At 26.6% G+C, this 20,047-nt stretch overlaps 1 protein-coding gene across 3 annotated transcripts; it reads right to left on the bottom strand.

Annotated features, from left to right (window-relative positions):
- Window positions 1–3,203: 3,203 nt before the first annotated feature.
- On the bottom strand, window positions 3,204–19,637 carry LOC103573610 (PHD finger protein 20). 3 transcript variants are annotated; one of them, XM_008552765.2, is made up of 12 exons: window positions 18,838–19,637; window positions 16,071–16,623; window positions 15,861–15,995; window positions 14,605–14,631; window positions 12,475–12,575; window positions 12,128–12,213; window positions 10,190–11,021; window positions 7,801–8,511; window positions 6,083–6,211; window positions 5,315–5,600; window positions 4,783–4,920; window positions 3,204–4,092 (listed from the first exon to the last, which is right to left on the bottom strand). In XM_008552765.2, exons 1-12 carry the CDS (start codon window positions 19,130–19,132, stop codon window positions 3,267–3,269), a joined length of 4,119 nt encoding a protein of 1,372 aa, XP_008550987.1. In that variant the 5' UTR covers window positions 19,133–19,637; the 3' UTR covers window positions 3,204–3,266. The 3 variants fall into 3 exon arrangements, with proteins under 3 accessions (XP_008550987.1, XP_014300215.1, XP_014300217.1); XM_014444729.2 differs by lacking the exon at window positions 14,605–14,631; XM_014444731.2 differs by lacking the exon at window positions 6,083–6,211.
- Window positions 19,638–20,047: the final 410 nt, after the last annotated feature.

A 20,047-nucleotide genomic window follows, 5' to 3' on the forward strand; every position in this document is an offset into this window, starting at 1 on the left:
ATTAAATTAATTTTAAACAATATGCCATTATTAAAGGTAAAAAATATATCCCTTGATACTGTTTGATATTAAATTTCTTTTGTAAACTTGACAAGATAAAATATTTTATAAAATAACTTTCCTCATTGGGAGGGCTGTTAGCATTCACTTCGAGACTCATACTAGGGGATTAATTTACATTATTAATAATGTAATTTAATAATAATGGCTTTGAACAGAAATATAATGGATTAAATTTCACTTTAGCTTTAGTTTTTTTTACTTGTTTGTCTAAAAAATTATCATTGATTTTTTTTCTATTAGCGGTGAAAAATTTCTTTGTGTCGTTTAAATTAAATAGATTTTCATTAAAATGTCTAGCAGCCATTTCAATGTTAATCAGATTAATTTGATTAGAATATGACAACAAAGTTAGCAGATATTTAAAAATTTTTTAACAAAAAAATATTTTGGAAAATTGTACTTGTAGTTTATGAAATTTTCGACATGGGCATTTTTTTTAGAAATACTTTTCTTCATTATTTATCTGTTTAAAAAAATTTTTTCTAATTTAAAATGTCTGCTAACTTTACTATCATTAGAATAATAAATAATTAATAAATATCAATTATTGATAATAACAATTTTTAGCTACTCAAATATTTAAAGGGTTAAAATGGGTCACTTTCAAAACTTCCTATGGGTCAATTGTGAGCTTGAAAATATTATTTTTAAATTTTTGAGCTCTTTTATCAAACGTTCTTTGCCATAATCGATAGGATTTCTTGAGACTCGATTGCGCGAATTTTGAATTATGAATAAAAGCCACAAAAAAAACTTTTTTAATTTTATTTGTTTTTTTTTTGAATAATTTGATAACTGCTGACCGATTTTTCTTGAAAATTTAATCGGATCTAAGTCTTGGTGAGCTCTTTCGATTTTTACAAATTACGTTTAACTGATGCGATTCCATAATTTTTTTTTTTTGCAAATTTTTAATTTCTATAGAGGCAAATTAAAAATATTAATTTAAATTTAAAAATTAACTGTACCGTTAACGGGAATAAAATCGCTATCAATAGAAGAAAAAAATTCTTCTGAAGTAAAAATTAAAATTAAATGAAAACTTATAAAAAAATATTTAAATTTGTCATAATTGTGAACGTCAATCAAATTTAAAAATAATTTTACCCGAATAATTTATCAAAAGCAATTAAATGGAATTGAGTTCCCGAAATATATGGATTGTAAAAAAAAAAGATAGATCTTATTTAACTATACCTATAATCTGTTGTATAGCTTATAATTCTTGAATATTAATCATCATTAATAATTCTATTGTTCATTGTATGTGTACGCATTGTCGAGCGTATAATATTTCAACGTCATAGCAATCGTCTCACTTCTAAAACTATTAATCTCTTATGAAAAGTCTACTGACTAGTCTACGCATATAGGAATATATATACATATATATATATATACATGTATAGATTGTAAATATTATAATGTAACTGGTATATAATAATCTGAACAAATTGACCTGAATAAAAGTGCCTAGTTCTTTTTAAATTTAACATATGAAATGAGGTCGCGAGAACGGAAACTTTAAACAATATGTGATTTGAATATAACAAGACTCTTCCCGTTTCATATATAGCTACACTTTCTTCCTTTCTCACTTCTCTTTTGTTAATAATCTCTTCAAAATTTATAGATAAAAAAAACACTCGAATGAACTACTTATTTATTGATAATAAACGATCTTGAAGTTAGCAGACAATTAGAAAATTTTGCATTTATTTTTTAGCGAATTAATTTTAAAAAATAATAATAATAAAAATATGCACATGTAGAAAATTTAAAAAACTATAGGTGTATTTTTTTCAAATATTTTTTTTTTTATAATTTCTTGTTTTAAAAAAAATCCAAAAATTATTAGACCTCGGCTAACTTCAGTATTATGATAATAATTAAATGCTGAGCAATAAAACTAATTAGAAAAAAAAAATAAAAAATGGCATCCGGCAGTCGGAACGGAAGTAAATTTCTCACTTGAATAATATGGATCCTAAGTATAAGTAACAATTATTAAAACATTGTCTGTATTTATATACTAAAAAAAAAAAAAAAAAAAAAAAAAAAAAAACTATTAGCTAATACAATATTTGATAAATTGCCGAGAAATCGGTGATCGGCTTCGGTCAATTAGAGTCAGGGTCACTAAAGCTGAGACATAAACTCAAGCATGAGTAAATTCAAGACTTATTATTATTAATATCCACTAGCTTCGTAACATAGACTATTTTATTTATAGCTCTTGAGATAAAATTAATCAATTTAAAATTGAAATTATAAGTAAAAAAAAGAAGCTATTTTAAAATTTATTAAATTCGCGCAGTGCGCGAGCAACAGATGATCGTCAAAGACAAGATAATCACTATCGGCAGTGTATCAGCTATCAGAACTGATCATTATCTATGTCAGATAGTTATTATCGTTGTAATGACGATATTGAACTGGGCAATAACTGAGTAACTTTAATCAATTTTTTTTTTTTTTTTTTTTTTTCATTATTATTATTGATAATTATCATTGTATTTAATGCAGCCTTAATTATTAATTACTACTAAAATTACTATTTACAATATTTAACATACGTGGATTTTTTTTTACGTAGCGTAGACATATCATTTGTGGCCACTGATCTACTTTAGAACATTTAATATTTTATGTTAATTAATGGAAAAGACAGATTAGAACTTCGCAGCTTTTTTTGAACTTTTGTAATTTTGATAGAAGAAAAGAATGAGTGTAAATGTAGCAGACATCAGATAAATTTAAAATTATAAATAAATGATTAAAAAAATATTTATAAAAAATACACTTACGAATTTTTAAATTTTGTAAAAGCGCGTTTTTTTAAAATGTTATTTCATCAATTATTTATTTTATTAATAATTTAAAATTTATCTGATGCTACATTGGCATAAAAATCAAGTTATTTAATTCCACTTTTATCTAAAAAAAATATTTCTATTTTTTTCCGGATCATGATTTAAAAACTATTCTACAATTTTTCTACATCAGCACACAGAAAAAAAATTTTTTAGTAACCCTAATAAATTTTTTGCATTATGAATAAAAAAATAAAAATTTTTGGCACCAAGAAATCTTTTTTTTCTGTGCACTAATAATTTGTATTAAAAAAAAGAATTACCTGATTATTAACAATCATCACTTTTATTTATAATTATTTTTGACACTTTGAATTAACAAAGAAAAATTTAACACAACGAGGCTAGTTTTCTTACAGTATTGAGATCACGTAATAACATTTTCATAGTTTCTTTAACACGGAGTTCAACTTTATCCAAGGGTAAATCACTATCAGGATCCATGGCTTCTAAAAGAGATACTTGAGCTTCAATGCCAGTTAGCCGAGCTTCAATATGATTTTGAAAATGATCGACGTGATCCAACAAACGTAGTCGGCATTCATCAGGATCTATTGGAGCTTCTGGTTCAGGAATAAAAGGCTGAGGCATAGCCGGTTTGTCTTGTAACGTTGATTCAAATCCTTTTGATGATTGGATCACTTGCTCATTGTCATTTACGTTCAAAGAATCGTCACCATTTACTGCAGCGAATGGCATTTGATTATCGGTACTCGGCTCACCTGATTGACTATTTAAATTTTCTGTATCATCTTTTGATTTTACTTTAGGCCCATCAGTTTTATTACTTTTTTGTGGAATTTTGTCGTCACCGTTTGTTGCTGTGGGTGTTAATAAATTATCCTCTTTATTATTTTTAATTGAATTTTCTTTCTTTATTTTTGGTTCGTCAGCAGAAGGATTATTGTCCTCTTCAAGAATTTTCATTAATTCTGAATCAGAGTGTATCGATCTATCGCAATTTATTTCCTCTTTTGTATCAGAATCTATTGGTTCTGATTTCATGTCCGATTGACAGACATCGGTATCAGTATCCGGTGATACTGGCTCGGATTTAATTATTTCCATTATTGGTATTGGTTCCACATTTGGTTTGGGCAATTCGGATTTTTCCCAGTTTTTAGCCCATAAATATAATTTCGGATGGTCTTTGTTTCTGTAAATTATTTTTAGATTTTTATTGTTTTGTATTTCAGTAAATAACTAGATTTTATAGTAAATGAAATAATTATCTCGGCAACCATAAGAAAGTTCTAAGAAATTTAACCTGATTTTCTATTAAAATTAATTTATTGAGTAGTTTCGTGTTATTGAAATAAGACCCTATTAAAAAAATCCATATGGGAATCCAGCCTAGATTCCTATGTGGGTTCTCACATGGCGTTTTCGGATGGATTCCCATATGGTTTCCTAAAGGAATATTAATCTGTTCCTTTATTCATATTCGCGTATTAATAGATGATAGACATAGAAATCCAGATACCCCGGATTCTATAGAAATTACTTATATAGAAACCCAGATTCCTATATGAATTTCCCACAAAGAAATCCATACATCCAAATATCTATGTCAAGTTTCTACATGGGGATCAAGGTACCCACAGTTTCCTACATGGATTCTTATATAAATCCATACATTCCTATATTAATTCTTATGGATTCCTACATAAAGCCATACTTTTCTATATGGATTCCTATGGGTTCCCATGCAATCCCACATGGATTTTTTTGATAGGCAGTTTGAATATAATTGTTACTTGTAAGCTACTTGATCAGTCTTACGTAAACTCTGTACTATTTTTAAATAACTTTACCCTAATCTTAAATCTTTACAGTATTTACTTACTGTGCAACATTTATCTTGACTCTCAAACTATGAAGAATTTGTTGTATCTGTATTAGAGCTCCAACTAAATCGTAAGATCGTTTCAGCATCGCCGCTCGTTTATTAATAGTATCTTGATTCTTTGTTCTTTTTGACAAACTGTAATAAATAATCCCCAAATTATTTTCATAGTAATAATAATCCCTTACTTTTTCTAAAAAAATTTCAATGACTGTCAAGGGTTTCAATATTTGATTAATTATTTAAAAAAAAATATTTGCAGTTGTTATCATTTAAAAGTTGAACGAAATTTGATGTAAATTTCAGAAAAATTTTCATGGCAATTTTTTAATTCAAATTTTCAAATTTTTTTTCAAATCCAATGTCTCGGGAAAATTGCAATTGCGTTGTACTTTTTTTCATTAATGTTTTAATTACTTTTCAATTAAGTCGAGAGTTGAAAGTCATTGAAAATTTCAAAAAATTGGGGGGGGGGGCTAAAAATACCCTAAATAATAATAGAATAATTAAAATAACATTAATAAATAATAACCTTTGTAATTTGCCTTCTTTGATCCAATCTTGGTCATGTATATATTTTTTCGATGGTCTCTGACGATACGGATGTCGGCAAATATAACAAATATATTTTTCCGGTACATCTTTTTCCCGTTCAATGGCATTACAATGCCCATGTTGCCAGCAAAGGCACAAATCGCATTGTATCATAAGTCCGTCTTCTTCAACAATACCACAAGTACAATTTATTATTTCTTCCCGTTTCAATTGTTCGACCTTTACCATTTCACCATTTATCATCATCATTACACCGTCACCATCTATTGAAAAAAAAAAATTATTACAATTCAAATAATAAATTTAAAAAAATAAATAAAAAATATTTTTAAAAAATTATTAATAATTAACAAATAAAATAGTAATGAGTAATGCGAATTCCTACATTTTATTGTGATACAAATGACCATGATTTTAAATTACGAACGAAAGAAATAAAAATTAATAGGAAGTATCTTCGAGATTATTACCATCGTCTCGAAGTAAAAAGTATTAAATTAATTAAAATTAAAATTAATTAATAGGCCTACAATAAATAAAAATTACATACAGAAATAATACGTAACATAAACGAAAGACCACCACAAGACAGTCCCAACTTTTAGTTTTTTTTTTCATAGTGAGAGTAAAGACAGGCATTAAAATAAAAATTCTAGATAAGTAAAGCGATGGATAATTGTTCAACTCCCATTTTTTTCAATTTTTTTTTTTTGGCTAAATTTGGGTTAAATTATTTAAAACTTACTCTGGCTGTTATCGTCGCTCTTAGAGTCAGACTTTCTACGACTGAATCTATACATAAGTGGTGTAGGTCCTTCGGTATCCAATGCGCTGTCATCTAAATCCCCATAATCATCCGTAAGCTCCTGTATGCCTGATAGCAATAATTAAAGCATGATTTTTCCCTACTATCTTTAGTTACGATTAAAAGGAACAAACTTTTTTTTTATTGGGGACAAGGAACACACACAGATTGGAACAACTAAGACAATTTGATCTACATCTCAACTATTCATTATCATAATTATTTATTTTTTTTTAATTATAAGTTTTGACGACACGAAAACACGTACGACATCTGATATATTTAAATGATTGTATGATTTTAATGATAACTAGTGAAACGAATAAGCGAGGAATGATTTTTGATGGAAAAAAAAATTATTCAAATTTATTCCTTTACAGTCACATGGAATCCAATATATCCTGGCAATTTTATATTACATATTTCTATATCTAACCCAAGTAGCACACAGTTTTTTGACATATTGATGAGGCATCAAGATGTTGACAAATCGGTCAGAAATTTATGTTACCGAAATCTGTTCAAGGAGAGAAAGGGGTTTGGTACAAAAAAAAGCATATTTGTGTGATTTTTTTTTTCAGAGTACTTTCCTTATTGAAATTCTTAAAAGTAGTGACATTATTTATCATCATTTAAAGAATATTCTGCTAAATTTTCATAAAAAAATATTTAAAAATAAGCCAGTGGTAGTGGGGAGAGACGAGTCACTTTAAAAAAAGTCTCCATGCGGTAGGCAGGATAACTCATGACTGCTTGATCTGAAATCAAAAAACCAAAAAGATTTCTTTAGTACATAAGTTTTATGGATTTGAACGAAGGAATAAACAAAATATTCATTTTTGAATTTTTGGTAGAGGTGCAATCAAAAAATTCTGATTTTCACCAAAAATTTCGCTTTTTGTTTAATTCAAAAATGAGTAGTAATTAAAAAAAAAATCCTTCGTTCAAATCCAAGATAAACTTATGTACTAAAGAAATCTTTTTGGTTTTTTGATTTCAGATGAAGCAGTCATGAGTTATCCTGCCTACCGCATGGAGACTTTTTTTAAAGTGACTCGTCTCTCCCCACCATCACTGACTTATTTTTCAATATTTTTTTATGAAAATTTAGCAGAATATTCTTGAAGTTATACTTAATAATGGCACCAACTTTAAAAATTGTAATAAAGAACGTTCTCTGGAAAAAAAAAAAAAAATCACAAAAATATGCTCTTTTTTTATCTCAGACCCCTTTCCTCTCTTGAGATAGGAAAAATAACACAAATTTTCTATGGCTCTTAGAACCAACATCTGTATGACTTACTTATATAAAAAATCTTTGGGACAAAAAAAAATTTGTCCTATCAAAAGACATCTTAAAGTTGTCTCTGTGCTACTTGGGGTCATGTAATTTTAAACTCAAAATATCTCTATAAAAATTAAATTTTTGAAAAAAGTACAAGATACATTTTTCGTAGAGAATTTAAAGCTCTACAAAAAAAGTCTCTTGGAATTTTTCGAAAAATCAAATATTTACAGAGATATTTACAAAAAACCAACGGAGTCTGTAGATCCGTATGGTCGTACCGTAAGTGTGACGTCGAGGTTAAAAATATTTAAAATTGAATAATTTTTCTTCCATTCTTCATTATAAAAAAGAGAGTAATAAATATATTTACCATGTCGTTTTTTACTTTTGGTCGAAGCATCAGAGCTGTATTCAGACAATTGACGTTTCCGTTGCCCTCTATCAGAATTAAAAGTGTCATCAAGGGATTTAGAACGATCCATTCGTGTAGTGTCTACTGAATTAGCAGGTCGTAAAGGCAACAATGTTTTTATTCCAGCTTGAGTTTTTTCCTCTTTAGACTTCATGTCGAACAGTGAACCAGGTGACATTGCACAGCTACCGTCAGACTTTTTGGTCAACTCATCATCAATATCCAGAGAAGCACTTGAACCCGGTGACATCAATTCAAGTTTCATGTCATCCTTCAACCCGTTCAACTGACTGTCAATTTGAGACGTGTCTGGTGACGCAACAGACAACGGAGATGATGCGGCAAAAGATTGACTGAGCGAATGATTCAGTGATGATGAAAATTTATCTGAGTTAGTTTTTCTTTTGTCAAATCGGCTAGTTGGTTTATCGGAATAATTGTTGATTGATTTTTTCGGAGTTGCATCAATTATTGGTTCGCCTATTGTACGCGCGTACGCTAAATCAGCAACGTTTGGTGTTGATCCTAAATACTTTGAGAACTCTGGGTGATAATGTTTTATGTGCATTTGTAAGAGATTTTCATTACGAAGTGTTTTGGCACATCCGTCTTTAGGACATTTGTATGCACTGTTTTCCATCTCGACTCGTAGACCACCAATAAAAACTGCTGTTGAATTAAAATAATATATGAATTACATAGTTATTTAAGAGGAATTTTAAAAATAATTACAGTACAATCTGATTATAAATGGTCTGATTACAAGTAGTTTCCTTTACATATTTTTCTGGGATTGGAAAACGGGATCCAGTTAAGGAGTTTACGTAGCTTTAATTTTTCGCGCCTTTTATAAGCAATCGAGTTACATTTATTTTTTTACTATTCTAATATATTTATATATGATATCAAATTTATGATGATAGTAGTTATTAGTATTTATTTATTATTTGAGCTATTAATCGATCTAAATATTTTTTTTGCCGCATTTAAAATGGTTTATTAAGACTTTGAGCTGATTAAATTTTAAAATCGACTGATCAAGTAGTTTACGAGTAACGATTATATTCAAACTTCCTATCAAAAAAATCCATGTGGGATTGCATGGGAACCCATAGGAATCCATATAGAAAAGTATGGCTTTATATAAGAATCTATAGGAATTAATATAGGAGTGTATGGATTTATATAAGAATCTATGCAGGAAACTGTGGGTACCTGGATCCCCATATAGGAACTTGACATAGAAATTTGGATGTATGGATTTCTTTGTGGGAAATTCATATAGGAATCTGGGTTTCTATATAAGTAATTTCTATAGAATCCGGGGTATCTGGATTTCTATGTCTATCGTCTATTAATACGCGAATATGAATAAAGGAACAGATTAATATTCCTATGGAAAACCATATGGGAATCCATCCGAAAACGCCATGTCGGAACCCACATAGAAATCTAGGCTGGATTCCCATATGGATTTTTTTGATAGGGTCTTATTTCAATAACACGAAACTACTCAATAAATTAATTTTAATAGGAAATCAGGTTAAATTTCTTAGAAATTTCTTATGGTTGCCGACATAATTATTTCATTTACTATAAAATCTAGTTAAGGAGCTTAATGTCAAAATATACATAAAACAAATATATATTTTGAGGCCATGCTTGTATGGATTAGCCTGTCACCAATAAATACACAATTCACCATAAAAAAAATTACCAAAATAATGTTCCCATGTACACAAATAACCCAAATAAAATTTAATCATGTAAATTAACATGGGAAATTTTGCCACGCTTTATTGTTGATAAATTTTGTTTGGGAAATTATTGTCCGGGAAAATAAGACCGGTTCCTTAATACCCCATATAAAAATAAATGAGAAACTACAATTGCTTATAAACAGAGCGTACTAAGTTCTTATAGATGAACTCTTGGATCACTGAATTAAAATATCGTAAAAAGGGATAATTATTTCTAATAATTTTTCCTACATTCCTCAAGGGCCGGCAGTACTAACAGAATACCCGGATTTTAGATTTCTAATTACGCATCAAATATTTATGGGACTCAAACAACAAAAATCTTCCGAGAAAGTTTATCTTGTTCTTTTTATTGGAAACTAAAAAAATCGCTGTGATGATAATCAATTAATCTGTCAGGTATAACCCAGTTTTAACGATTGCTTATAACCAGATTGTTCTGTACTCTAAAAATATTAAATCAATAATATCAGTCAGTTTAATTAAATATATAAATACTTACAATAAATCATTCCTAGTGTTAGCAAAAAAAAAAAAAAATCTCAAAAAAAGATTTAAAAAAATAAATGAATGATATAAAAACTTACCAGTATCTTCCACAGGCGCAGGATTAGGCGTAGAGTAATTATTAGTTACTGGTGTCAGTAACAAATCATTTGTCGTAGCGGTTTTACTCTTAGGTAAAAGTGTTTTTATTTTTTTTGGCACTTCATTAGTCGTTGGTGGGTTGCTACTACCACTTGTACCCGCATCTGTTTTAGCTTTTGCAGAAACTGTTTTTTTTCTGCGATGAATACAAAAGTCAAATTTATCTGGATCATAATTATTAGGACGTTGGGACTCAAAGAAAACTTTCAAATCATTTCTTGATCGAAATTTTTTACTAGTCGGTTCGTGAAAGAAGACGACGTCCCATTTGCCAGCAGAACTTCCTGTTTTTCTCTGTATAAAATGTTTTTGCCATCCAGGTGGTAACTTTTTATCGGGTATTATTATTGAACGACGCGAGCCTTCATTACCATCGACAGCAAATGATTCAACACCCTGTGGTTCACCATCGACCCACTCTGGCCCAGTATCATCGTCGTAATCATTGACTACCTCACGTTTTCTTTTGGCGCCATTCCTAACTTTGGGTTTTGAATTTTCAAAACCCTGTAGTACTTCCGAGCTAGAGTCATCGAGTTCGCCACCAGTGGCATCAGCACTGTCATTAACACTATCGGAATTATTTAATTGTTCATTGTTATCATTTACAACAACACTATCATCTTTTTTGTTTAGTGATTTATCAACTCCATCTGCTTTAGTTCTTTTTTTGTGGGAAAATAAATCGACGACTGAGTGTTTTCTACTTTTATCTCGCCGTTCTTGTTTACTGCCAATGTAAGATTCTGATTCCATTGTTTTTGATGAATTCTATAAATTTTTAATTTATTATCAAATTTCATTTCGATTAGAAAAAAAACTTCAATTATAAATTGATCATTTTATTAAAATTTATAAATGAAATAATATTTTTTTTTATACTAAACAATTGATGAAAAATTAAAAAAAAAAAAAAAAATTGTTAATTGTCTATTAATTACAGAATCATAAAAATTTAATGATACTGAAGTTAGCCGATGTCTAATAATTTTTGAAATTTATTCAAAACGATAGATTAAAAAAAAAAATATTTTTAAAAATTGCATCTATAATTTTTTTAATTTTTTACATGTGTATTTTTTTTTTTTTTTTTTTTTTTTTTTTGTAATAGAATTGTTCATAAAAAAAAATTACTAATTGTTTGTTAACTTGAGGATCATAAAAAATTAATGAGTATGAATGTAGAAGACATGAGATAATTTTTGAATTTTAAATAACTTATTGAATTGACTGAAATAATAAAATTTAAAAATGCACATACTGATTTTCCACTGATCTAAATACACATTTTTAAATTTTTATCCTCCTTACATTTCATTGATTTATTTAAAAATTTAAAAAATCGTCACTTAGCAGTATGATCCTGATTAGCAGACAATTAACAATTTCTAAATTTATTTTCAACAATTTAATAAAAAAACTAAAAATATGCACATATAGAAAATTTAAAATACTACAAGTGCATTTTTTAAAAATATGTTTATTTTATAATTTGTCATTTTTTAAAAAATTAAAAAATTATTAGACGTCAGATAACTTCAGTATCCTGTCAGTTTACATTCACTCATAAAATTTAAATGTCAAAATTTAAAGTACACTAAAATTTCAACACCATGCTCTCATAAATATAAATATGTCAATTCAATGACATATATAATTTATGAAAAATATAATATATTTTTTACATACTAAACTAGAGTTTATAAAAAATTTTAATTCAAAAGTTTAAATGTCAAAAATTAAAAGTACAATAAATCATTATATTAACATCTAGTATGTTATCATAATTACAAATATGTCAATCTAATGACACATAATTTAAAAAAAAATAATAAAAAAGACAATAACATAACCTCACTGTAAAAATAAAAGCTTACCTTAGAACTTGTGGACGCAATTTTAGTCATTTTCGATGATCGAACTATTTTAGCATAACCGTCATCAAAAAGAACATCATATTTATCTGTACAAATTTAAAAACAAAATAATATATTTATATAAATATATATTAATAAATTAATTTAATAAATTAAATATAAAAAAATATATAACGATATGTATATATACATATATATTTATATTTTCCAAGCTAAACGTCAAGACTTGGCAAGTATGTTATGTACACATATGTATAACCTCTGTTACATATATATAAATATGTATGTATATAAAGTATGAAATGCGCAGATAAAGCAAGGTAACGTATATATACATATATACTAACCGTCTCCCAAAACTGCATTTACTTTGGCTGGATATTTTCTTCCATCTGCCCACGTTGCTAAAATTCTTTCCCCGACAGCAAATTCACGCATTTTTGTATCCCTAAATATTATAATTTTATTATTTATTTATTTATATTCAAATAAATATACTAAATGTATATATTACATTATGTATGTGATATATTTATAGATGGATGTGTACATATATATACATGTATATATACAATTTTTTTTTAACGAGAGTTTGTAATGAAAAAGAAAAAAGACTGTCAGTTTGTGATGACTCACACATACTCGCCCCCGCATCTAACGCTAGCGATTTTTTTTTTACCCTATGAAATGGAGCTATTTTACAGCAGGTAATCCTGATTATTGAGCGGGTTTATTTAAAAATTATTACTTTGATTTATTTGTTTTTATTTGATTTGAAATTATTGAGCGGGTGAAGATAAAAATTATTATTATGGAGGGGGAAAGTTTAAATGAAAATCGGGATTGTTAAAAATTTTTGAAAAATTGTTTGAGTTTTATATTTTTTTTATTTAGTGGAGAAAAAAAATATTTACTATTTTTTCATTTAGGAAAATTTTCTTATCAATTTAAATTATAGTTTTTTCTAGTAAGGGGAGAAAGGTCTGAGATACAAAAAAAGAGCATATTTTTGTGATTACTTTTTTTCCAGAGTCATTATTAAAATTCTGAAAATTAGTGACATTATTGAGCATCATTTCAAGAATATTCTACGAAATTTTCATAAAAAAATATTGAAAAATAAGCCAGTGATAGTAGGGAGAGACGAGTCACTTAAAAAAAGTATCCATGCGGTAGGCAGGATAACTAATGACTGCTTGATCTGAAATCTAAAAACCAAAAAGATTTCTTTAGTACATAAGTTTATCTTGGATTTGAACGAAGGATGTTTTTTTTTTCAATTACTACTCATTTTTGAATTAAACAAAAAGCGAAATTTTTGGTAAAAATCAGAATTTTTTGATTGCACCTCTACCAAAAATTCAAAAATGAATATTTTGTTTATTCCTTCGTTCAAATCCATCAAATTTATGTACTCAAGAAATCTTTTTGGTTTTTTGATTTCAGATGAAGCAGTCATGAGTTATCCTGCCTACCGCATGGAGACTTTTTTTAAATTGACTTGTCTCTCCCCACTACCGCTAGCTTATTTTTAAATATTTTTTTATGAAAATTTAGCAGAATATTCTTTAAATGATGATAAATAATGTCACTAGTTTTAAGAATTTTAGTAAGGAAGGTACTCTGAAAAAAGCAATCCCAAAAATATGTTTTTTTTTGTATCTCAGACCCTTTTCCCCCTTAATAGAAAAATAATTGTGACACTACAAGTTTTTATTTTTAAATTTCAACTCAAAAAAGGGAAAAAATTCTGAATATTTATGGTAATTACAATTTTTTAATAAATACAAGATTTCAAAGTTTAAGTCTTAAGCTTTGAAATCTTTAAGCTATATATATATATATATATATATATATATATATATATATATATATATATTTAGTAGATTCCAAGATTGTTCGAAAAACTAATTATAAAAATATAGAATAAAATAAAAAGAAAAAAGAGGCAGCAAAGATTAAATTATTTTCTAGGAAACGAATAATTCAAATTTAAATTTCGCGGTACTGATTAAAGGGCGTATCATATTAAAAGATAAATCTTTTAAACAGCAAAAAGGCTTATAAAAAAAATTTTCATCCACTTTGATATACTTCTTATTTACAAATATAAAAATAATAAGACAAAATATTTTAAATTTCTTAATACGCCCTTATAGTGCCATGAGGGTACAAAACTATTTAGTTTACACCTTCAAGACACTTGTATTATTTATCCCGATTTTGATTACGGCCTGTATGAAATTTAAGGTCACGATGAAAAATGAATTTTAAATTTGAGATTTGCAATAGTAAAATAATAACAAAGCTTCAAGTCTATTTAAATAAATTTCCAAATCATAGTTAATACATGAATTAAAAAATCATGCAGTTTTTTAAGGCATAAAATCCCAATTCAAATCTACATTTAATAGTTTACAGCAGGCTTAAAATTTTAATCAAATAAAACAAAACAAAAAAATTGACTATGAACTTACTGATCCGGTAGCACCCACACTTGTTCACTTGAGAAAAAAAAATGGGAATATTTTTATAAATTGTGATAAGTAATCAAGCCAATTAATGAAAATGGAAAATACTAATAGTAAAATATTTAAATATCATTTTAATATTAACATTTTTCAATTAAATAATCTAATTAATTTCTTTTTAAATTTCCCTGATTAAAAATTTTGACTGAATCCGATTAAAATTTTTTTACAACAGTCCGGATTTTTTCCGCAGAATTTAAATCAGAGAATAGTTTTTAAAAAAAGTTTTTTTTTATCGATTAAAATCGGAACGCTCTTAAGAATGTGAATGTTCCCGAAGATCAAATCGTTTTTCACGCAATGGAAAATAAAAATTAGAAAATAAAAAATCTACTGGATGATTAGAGTTCTGGAATGTTTCTCATATGAATGCTGGTATGTCAGCTAAGAATCTTAGACCAACACAACTTCCGGAACTACTCTTCAAGCAGTCGAATTAAATAAATTGTTTTTACTGTGAAAATTTGAATTTTTAAATTTGAGGCAATTTTGAACTTCGTCGAAAATTTTTAAGACTTTAAAATAATTAAAAGTGTGGAAACTTTTCAACTAGTGGTGACTTATCTTCCGGGTTTATTTATTTTTTTTTATTTTGTTAGCAAAATTGATTTAAATTGACAATTTCATAAGTTTGTAATTAGATCCAATCACTCATTTTTTGGACTATTTTTGAACGAATTCAAAAAGTAAAAAAAAAAATAACCATCCCAAAAAGTTCTAATAAAATTCAAAAAATGTTTTCAAATCATTTATATTTTCTTTACCTCGTATCTGAATAATTTTATTAAAAATCAGGAATTTTCATAGCTCCTAATTAATTTCTTTTTTTTATTGTTCTCCGAACCCAAAAAGTTGTCAAGTCAAATTATTTTTGCTCAAAAAATAAAAAACGCGGGAAAAGTCTGCACCAGTTTAAGAATTTTCTCTTTCAAATTTTCTCAAAGTTCCAAAAATATTCAACTTTAAGTTCAGAATCATCTCAATTTTGAAATCTCTGTCATGAACGTTTTTAAAACGGATTTTTTTAACACAGAAAATCATTCTGATTCGCCGATAGAGTTTCAATTCTATCCAATCAAAATTTTTAATTACAATTTCCATTGCATGGCTTGATTTTCAAATAATAATTAATTTTTTAAAGCTAACACTCGATGAATGAATAAATGAACATTGTATTTTCAATGTAAATAATAATAACATACCTAGGTTGCATTTGAAAGCTTCTTAATCTAGAACTGTCCATTGGTATCCATTCATTATATCTAGAACTCCACTTATCAAAATGTATCAACACTTCCCGTTCAGCCCAATCTGTTTCGACAACTCGTGCTGCGTACCTAGAAATCACATAAAAACAAATAATTAAAATGAATAAATTATATAAAATTAATATCATAATTTCGAATACTTGCCATTTTTCATTAAAATCTTTAGCCTCCAGTTTCGCGCCAGGATAGAATTTTAGCCCCAATTTATTAGCGGTTTTATTTTTACCAGACTTGGTATTTTTGCCATTTTTATTGTCCCCTGATGTTTTTTTAACAGCAGTATTTTTTTCTACGCTGCCATTAGATTTATTATTTGAATTGCTGCTAATTTCTGATTTAACAATCGAGTCATTTGAAAGAGGTGGCGGTTTCGCTGGTGGATCTTCTGTGAATTCTTTCTTTTCTACTGCAGTATCAACAACATTCTGTGTATTCTCTGTACTTAAATTATCAGAACTTGGTGGTGATTTTTTAATACTTTCAGATTTATTATCTGTGTTAATGGGTAAATTTTTCGATGTTTCCTTCTTTGATTCTTCAGAAGCTGGTTTCGATTTCTCAGCATCTGGTTTTGAATTTGATAATTCTGTTTCATGTGAATTTTCTTTCTCCATTTGTGTCATTTCTATATTTACTGGATTTGAATCTTCTGTCGAATTATTCAATTCTGATGACTTTGTAAATGGAATAATGGGATCTATAAATAAGAATAAAATTATATTATTAATAACAATAACAATTTCATATATTACATTTTTTTAAAATTAATTAAAAATTTTTTTCTGTGGAAAATTTATAAACTCATGAAATTTTTAGAAATGATAAAAATTTTGATTTACAACAAAAAAAAATTTATCAGGCAATTGACGTCAGAAATCAGGCAATTAACATCAAAAAAATTTACTACCGTTTATTTACTTAAATTTAATGTCAATTAATGCACTTGTGTGCAAAAAATCATTTGATAAAAAATATTTACCAAAAATTTTTTATTAATATTTTGTTTCTTAATAAAAGCAAAATATTTTTTCTCTTTACATATTTAGTTTATTAAATGCGTCATATTTTTATTGTACATATTCAAACAGCTTACAATATATGCACTTAAAATAATAAGTGCTTTATACTAGATAATGTAAAATTAATTATTTTATTAAAAATTTATCCAAAAGTTGAAAAAAGATTTTTTTAAAAATGCTTCACTAAATACTTTTTTTTTTTTTTTTTTTAAATAAACAGAATCAATATTTATATAAATAAAAAATTTTACATGCAGTCAAAAATTGAAAAAAAATTTTTGTACATATTTTAAAATTTTTTTTTTAAATCTCAATTTATTTATAAAAGAAATTTAAACTTTCGAATATCTAATACTTTAAGTCTCAAATTTTTTATGATTTGACAAAAAAGTGTTAAATTATTTTAGACAATTAAATTTTTTAATTTTCATGTTAAAAGTTAAGGTCAAAAAAAATTAGTAATAGGTACAAAAAAAAATAATAATAATCATAATAATAATATTGATATGCCGTATAAAAATATATTTCTTATCAATAAATTAGTTATTAATGATAATTTTTATAGGGTGGACTGAGTTAGTAAATTAACACACATTTTTATCTTTTTTTTTTATTGAAGAGATTAATAAAGTTTTACAAAAAGTCGATAAAATAATAATAAATTTTTTTTATTTTTATTTTAAAATGTTAATTGAAATTGAAATTCAATTATTTGACAAAATTCCTTTTATTTATTTTTTTTATGCCTTTGATTTATTCAGTTAAAATTTTGTTTTTTAACAAAAATAATCTGGAAATCATGAACTTTTATGATTTCCTGCAATTATTTTTTTATAAAACTTAAAGATTCATGGTAATAATAATAATTTACAGAATCTATAAACTTTTAAATTAGTGCACATAAAATTTCATTAAAATATATATCGCAATCTGGCCAAAAAAAAAACTTAAGAATTCATGAGAATCACGTCATTAAAATTTTTGATAATGAATCAATTGCACGAGGACTTGGACCAAATAAATTAGCGGCAATTAAAAAAAAAATTCATTTTAAAATTAGTGTTAATGATTTTCAAAAAATAAAAAATATCAACAAAGTAAACAAATAAAATTTTTAAAGAAATAAAAACTAATTTTTAAAATAAAAAACTTATCAATTTTGAAAAAATAAATTGTAAATAATAAATAAATTATAAAAAAAAAAAAATATTTTAAAAAATTGCACTAAAATTTTTTAAAATTCTCTACATGTGCTTTTTTTTTTTTTTTTTTTTTAAATTTATTTCTTAAAAAAAAAAAAAATCTGAAAATTCTCAAGTGTCTGCCAACTTTAGGATCATGTATTTTCCGTATTACTCATTAATTATAATAGTAATTAAAAATTTTCCAAGTATTCAAAATCATGTAAAATTGGCGGGAAATTAATAAAAATCAAAAATCCAACCCTACAGTAACTTCCAAGTAAATAAATAAACACTAGAATCAATATTCAAATTTTTTACTATCTTCATATTTTTCGCACGAAAAATTTAAATTTTTAAAATTAATTACATCACAATAAAAAAGAATAGTAACAAAGTAAAACAAAATTAACGATTAAACACGCGGTAAATTCAAAATGACAATCCTCAAACTATAGATTAACATGATAGTAACCCAGCAAAAATAAAAATAAAAAAAAAAAAAAACAAACAAAGTAACACGTCGATGTTTCGCGATGAGATCACCGCAATGTACAAAAAGTAACGTCGTAAGAGCGTGGATGACATATCAAACATGCCGATTACCGTCAAATAAATCATCTCTACCATTCGAAAACTAGAAAAAAAAAATAAACAAAATCCAAATCTCATAATCTAACAACATAAAACAAAAAAAAAACCACCACAAACCTGGATGATTCTCATAGTTATCAAATATCGTCGGCACCGAGCCTTTTTTCAGCAAAAATTTATGTCCAGGACTATTTGCCGTATTTTTGTTGACTTTTTCATAATCATTTTTACAAAAATGTCGGAAGCAAACAAATTGACCGGGTAGAGGTTTGTAATTATTTGAAAAACCAGCGTTTTTTAACCATTTACACTTAAGTTGTTGATCCTTAGGAAATCTATGAATCGGTATACCAACAGCATGTACATCACTACCATTTATTTCACAATTTTTAACGCAGCATTTACGCGCCATTCCAATATCCACCACGTAATTTATTTTATGTTTGTTTTGTAATAACAACAAGTATATATTTTATATGTATTAGTATTATATATATATGTGGATAGATTTTTTATATAGTAAGTGTTATATAGAGTAATATATAAGTAAATATATATATATATAAAAGTGTACTAGCACGCGACCGCCGCGCGGATTCGCCGCCTCTTCATTTACACGACACAAACTTATATATTACAACAACTACATAACAATATAAACGCGTGAGTACAAATCCTCGATGTATTATCAATTAAATGTATATATTTACGGTTAATTTATAATTATTGTTATGATAATTTTATTGTTACACTAATTATAAACATTATGAGATCGAGTATTTATTTAAAATTACAATAATTACACGCGTAAAAAATTTTTAAAATATTAAAATTTTCAATTCACCGTCACATCACCAAAGACCGTGTGCTCTTACAATGGCACACAAACACTGGACTTGATGTTAAAACGGCGATGAAATGAACGGTAATCGATCATTGTGAGAACATGCCGCGCCACTATAAAATATTTCGAGAATCGATACTACAATATCTCGATATCATGTTCATTTAAATATTTAAAATTTTATTTTTCATTCAAATATTCTTTTACTACTTTACTATTTTTTAATTCATTAATTAAATTTAATTTAAAATTTTAATTAATGCGCGCACTGGAAATTTATTTTTTTTTTTACTGCCAATAATTATAATGATAATTTATTGCCCAAAGTTACGCAATAATTGCCGCCATTATTGCGCAATCATTTTTTTTTTAATTTATTTCAGCGCATTTGTATGCGCGTGCGCTAATCATTTATTTTAATTAATTAATTAAAATTCTGAGTAATGAAAGTGATAAATTTTCATCACTTCCGGTGTAGGATTA

Source organism: Microplitis demolitor, chromosome 9 (assembly GCF_026212275.2).
Source record: "Microplitis demolitor isolate Queensland-Clemson2020A chromosome 9, iyMicDemo2.1a, whole genome shotgun sequence".
Taxonomy (NCBI): domain Eukaryota; kingdom Metazoa; phylum Arthropoda; class Insecta; order Hymenoptera; family Braconidae; genus Microplitis; species Microplitis demolitor.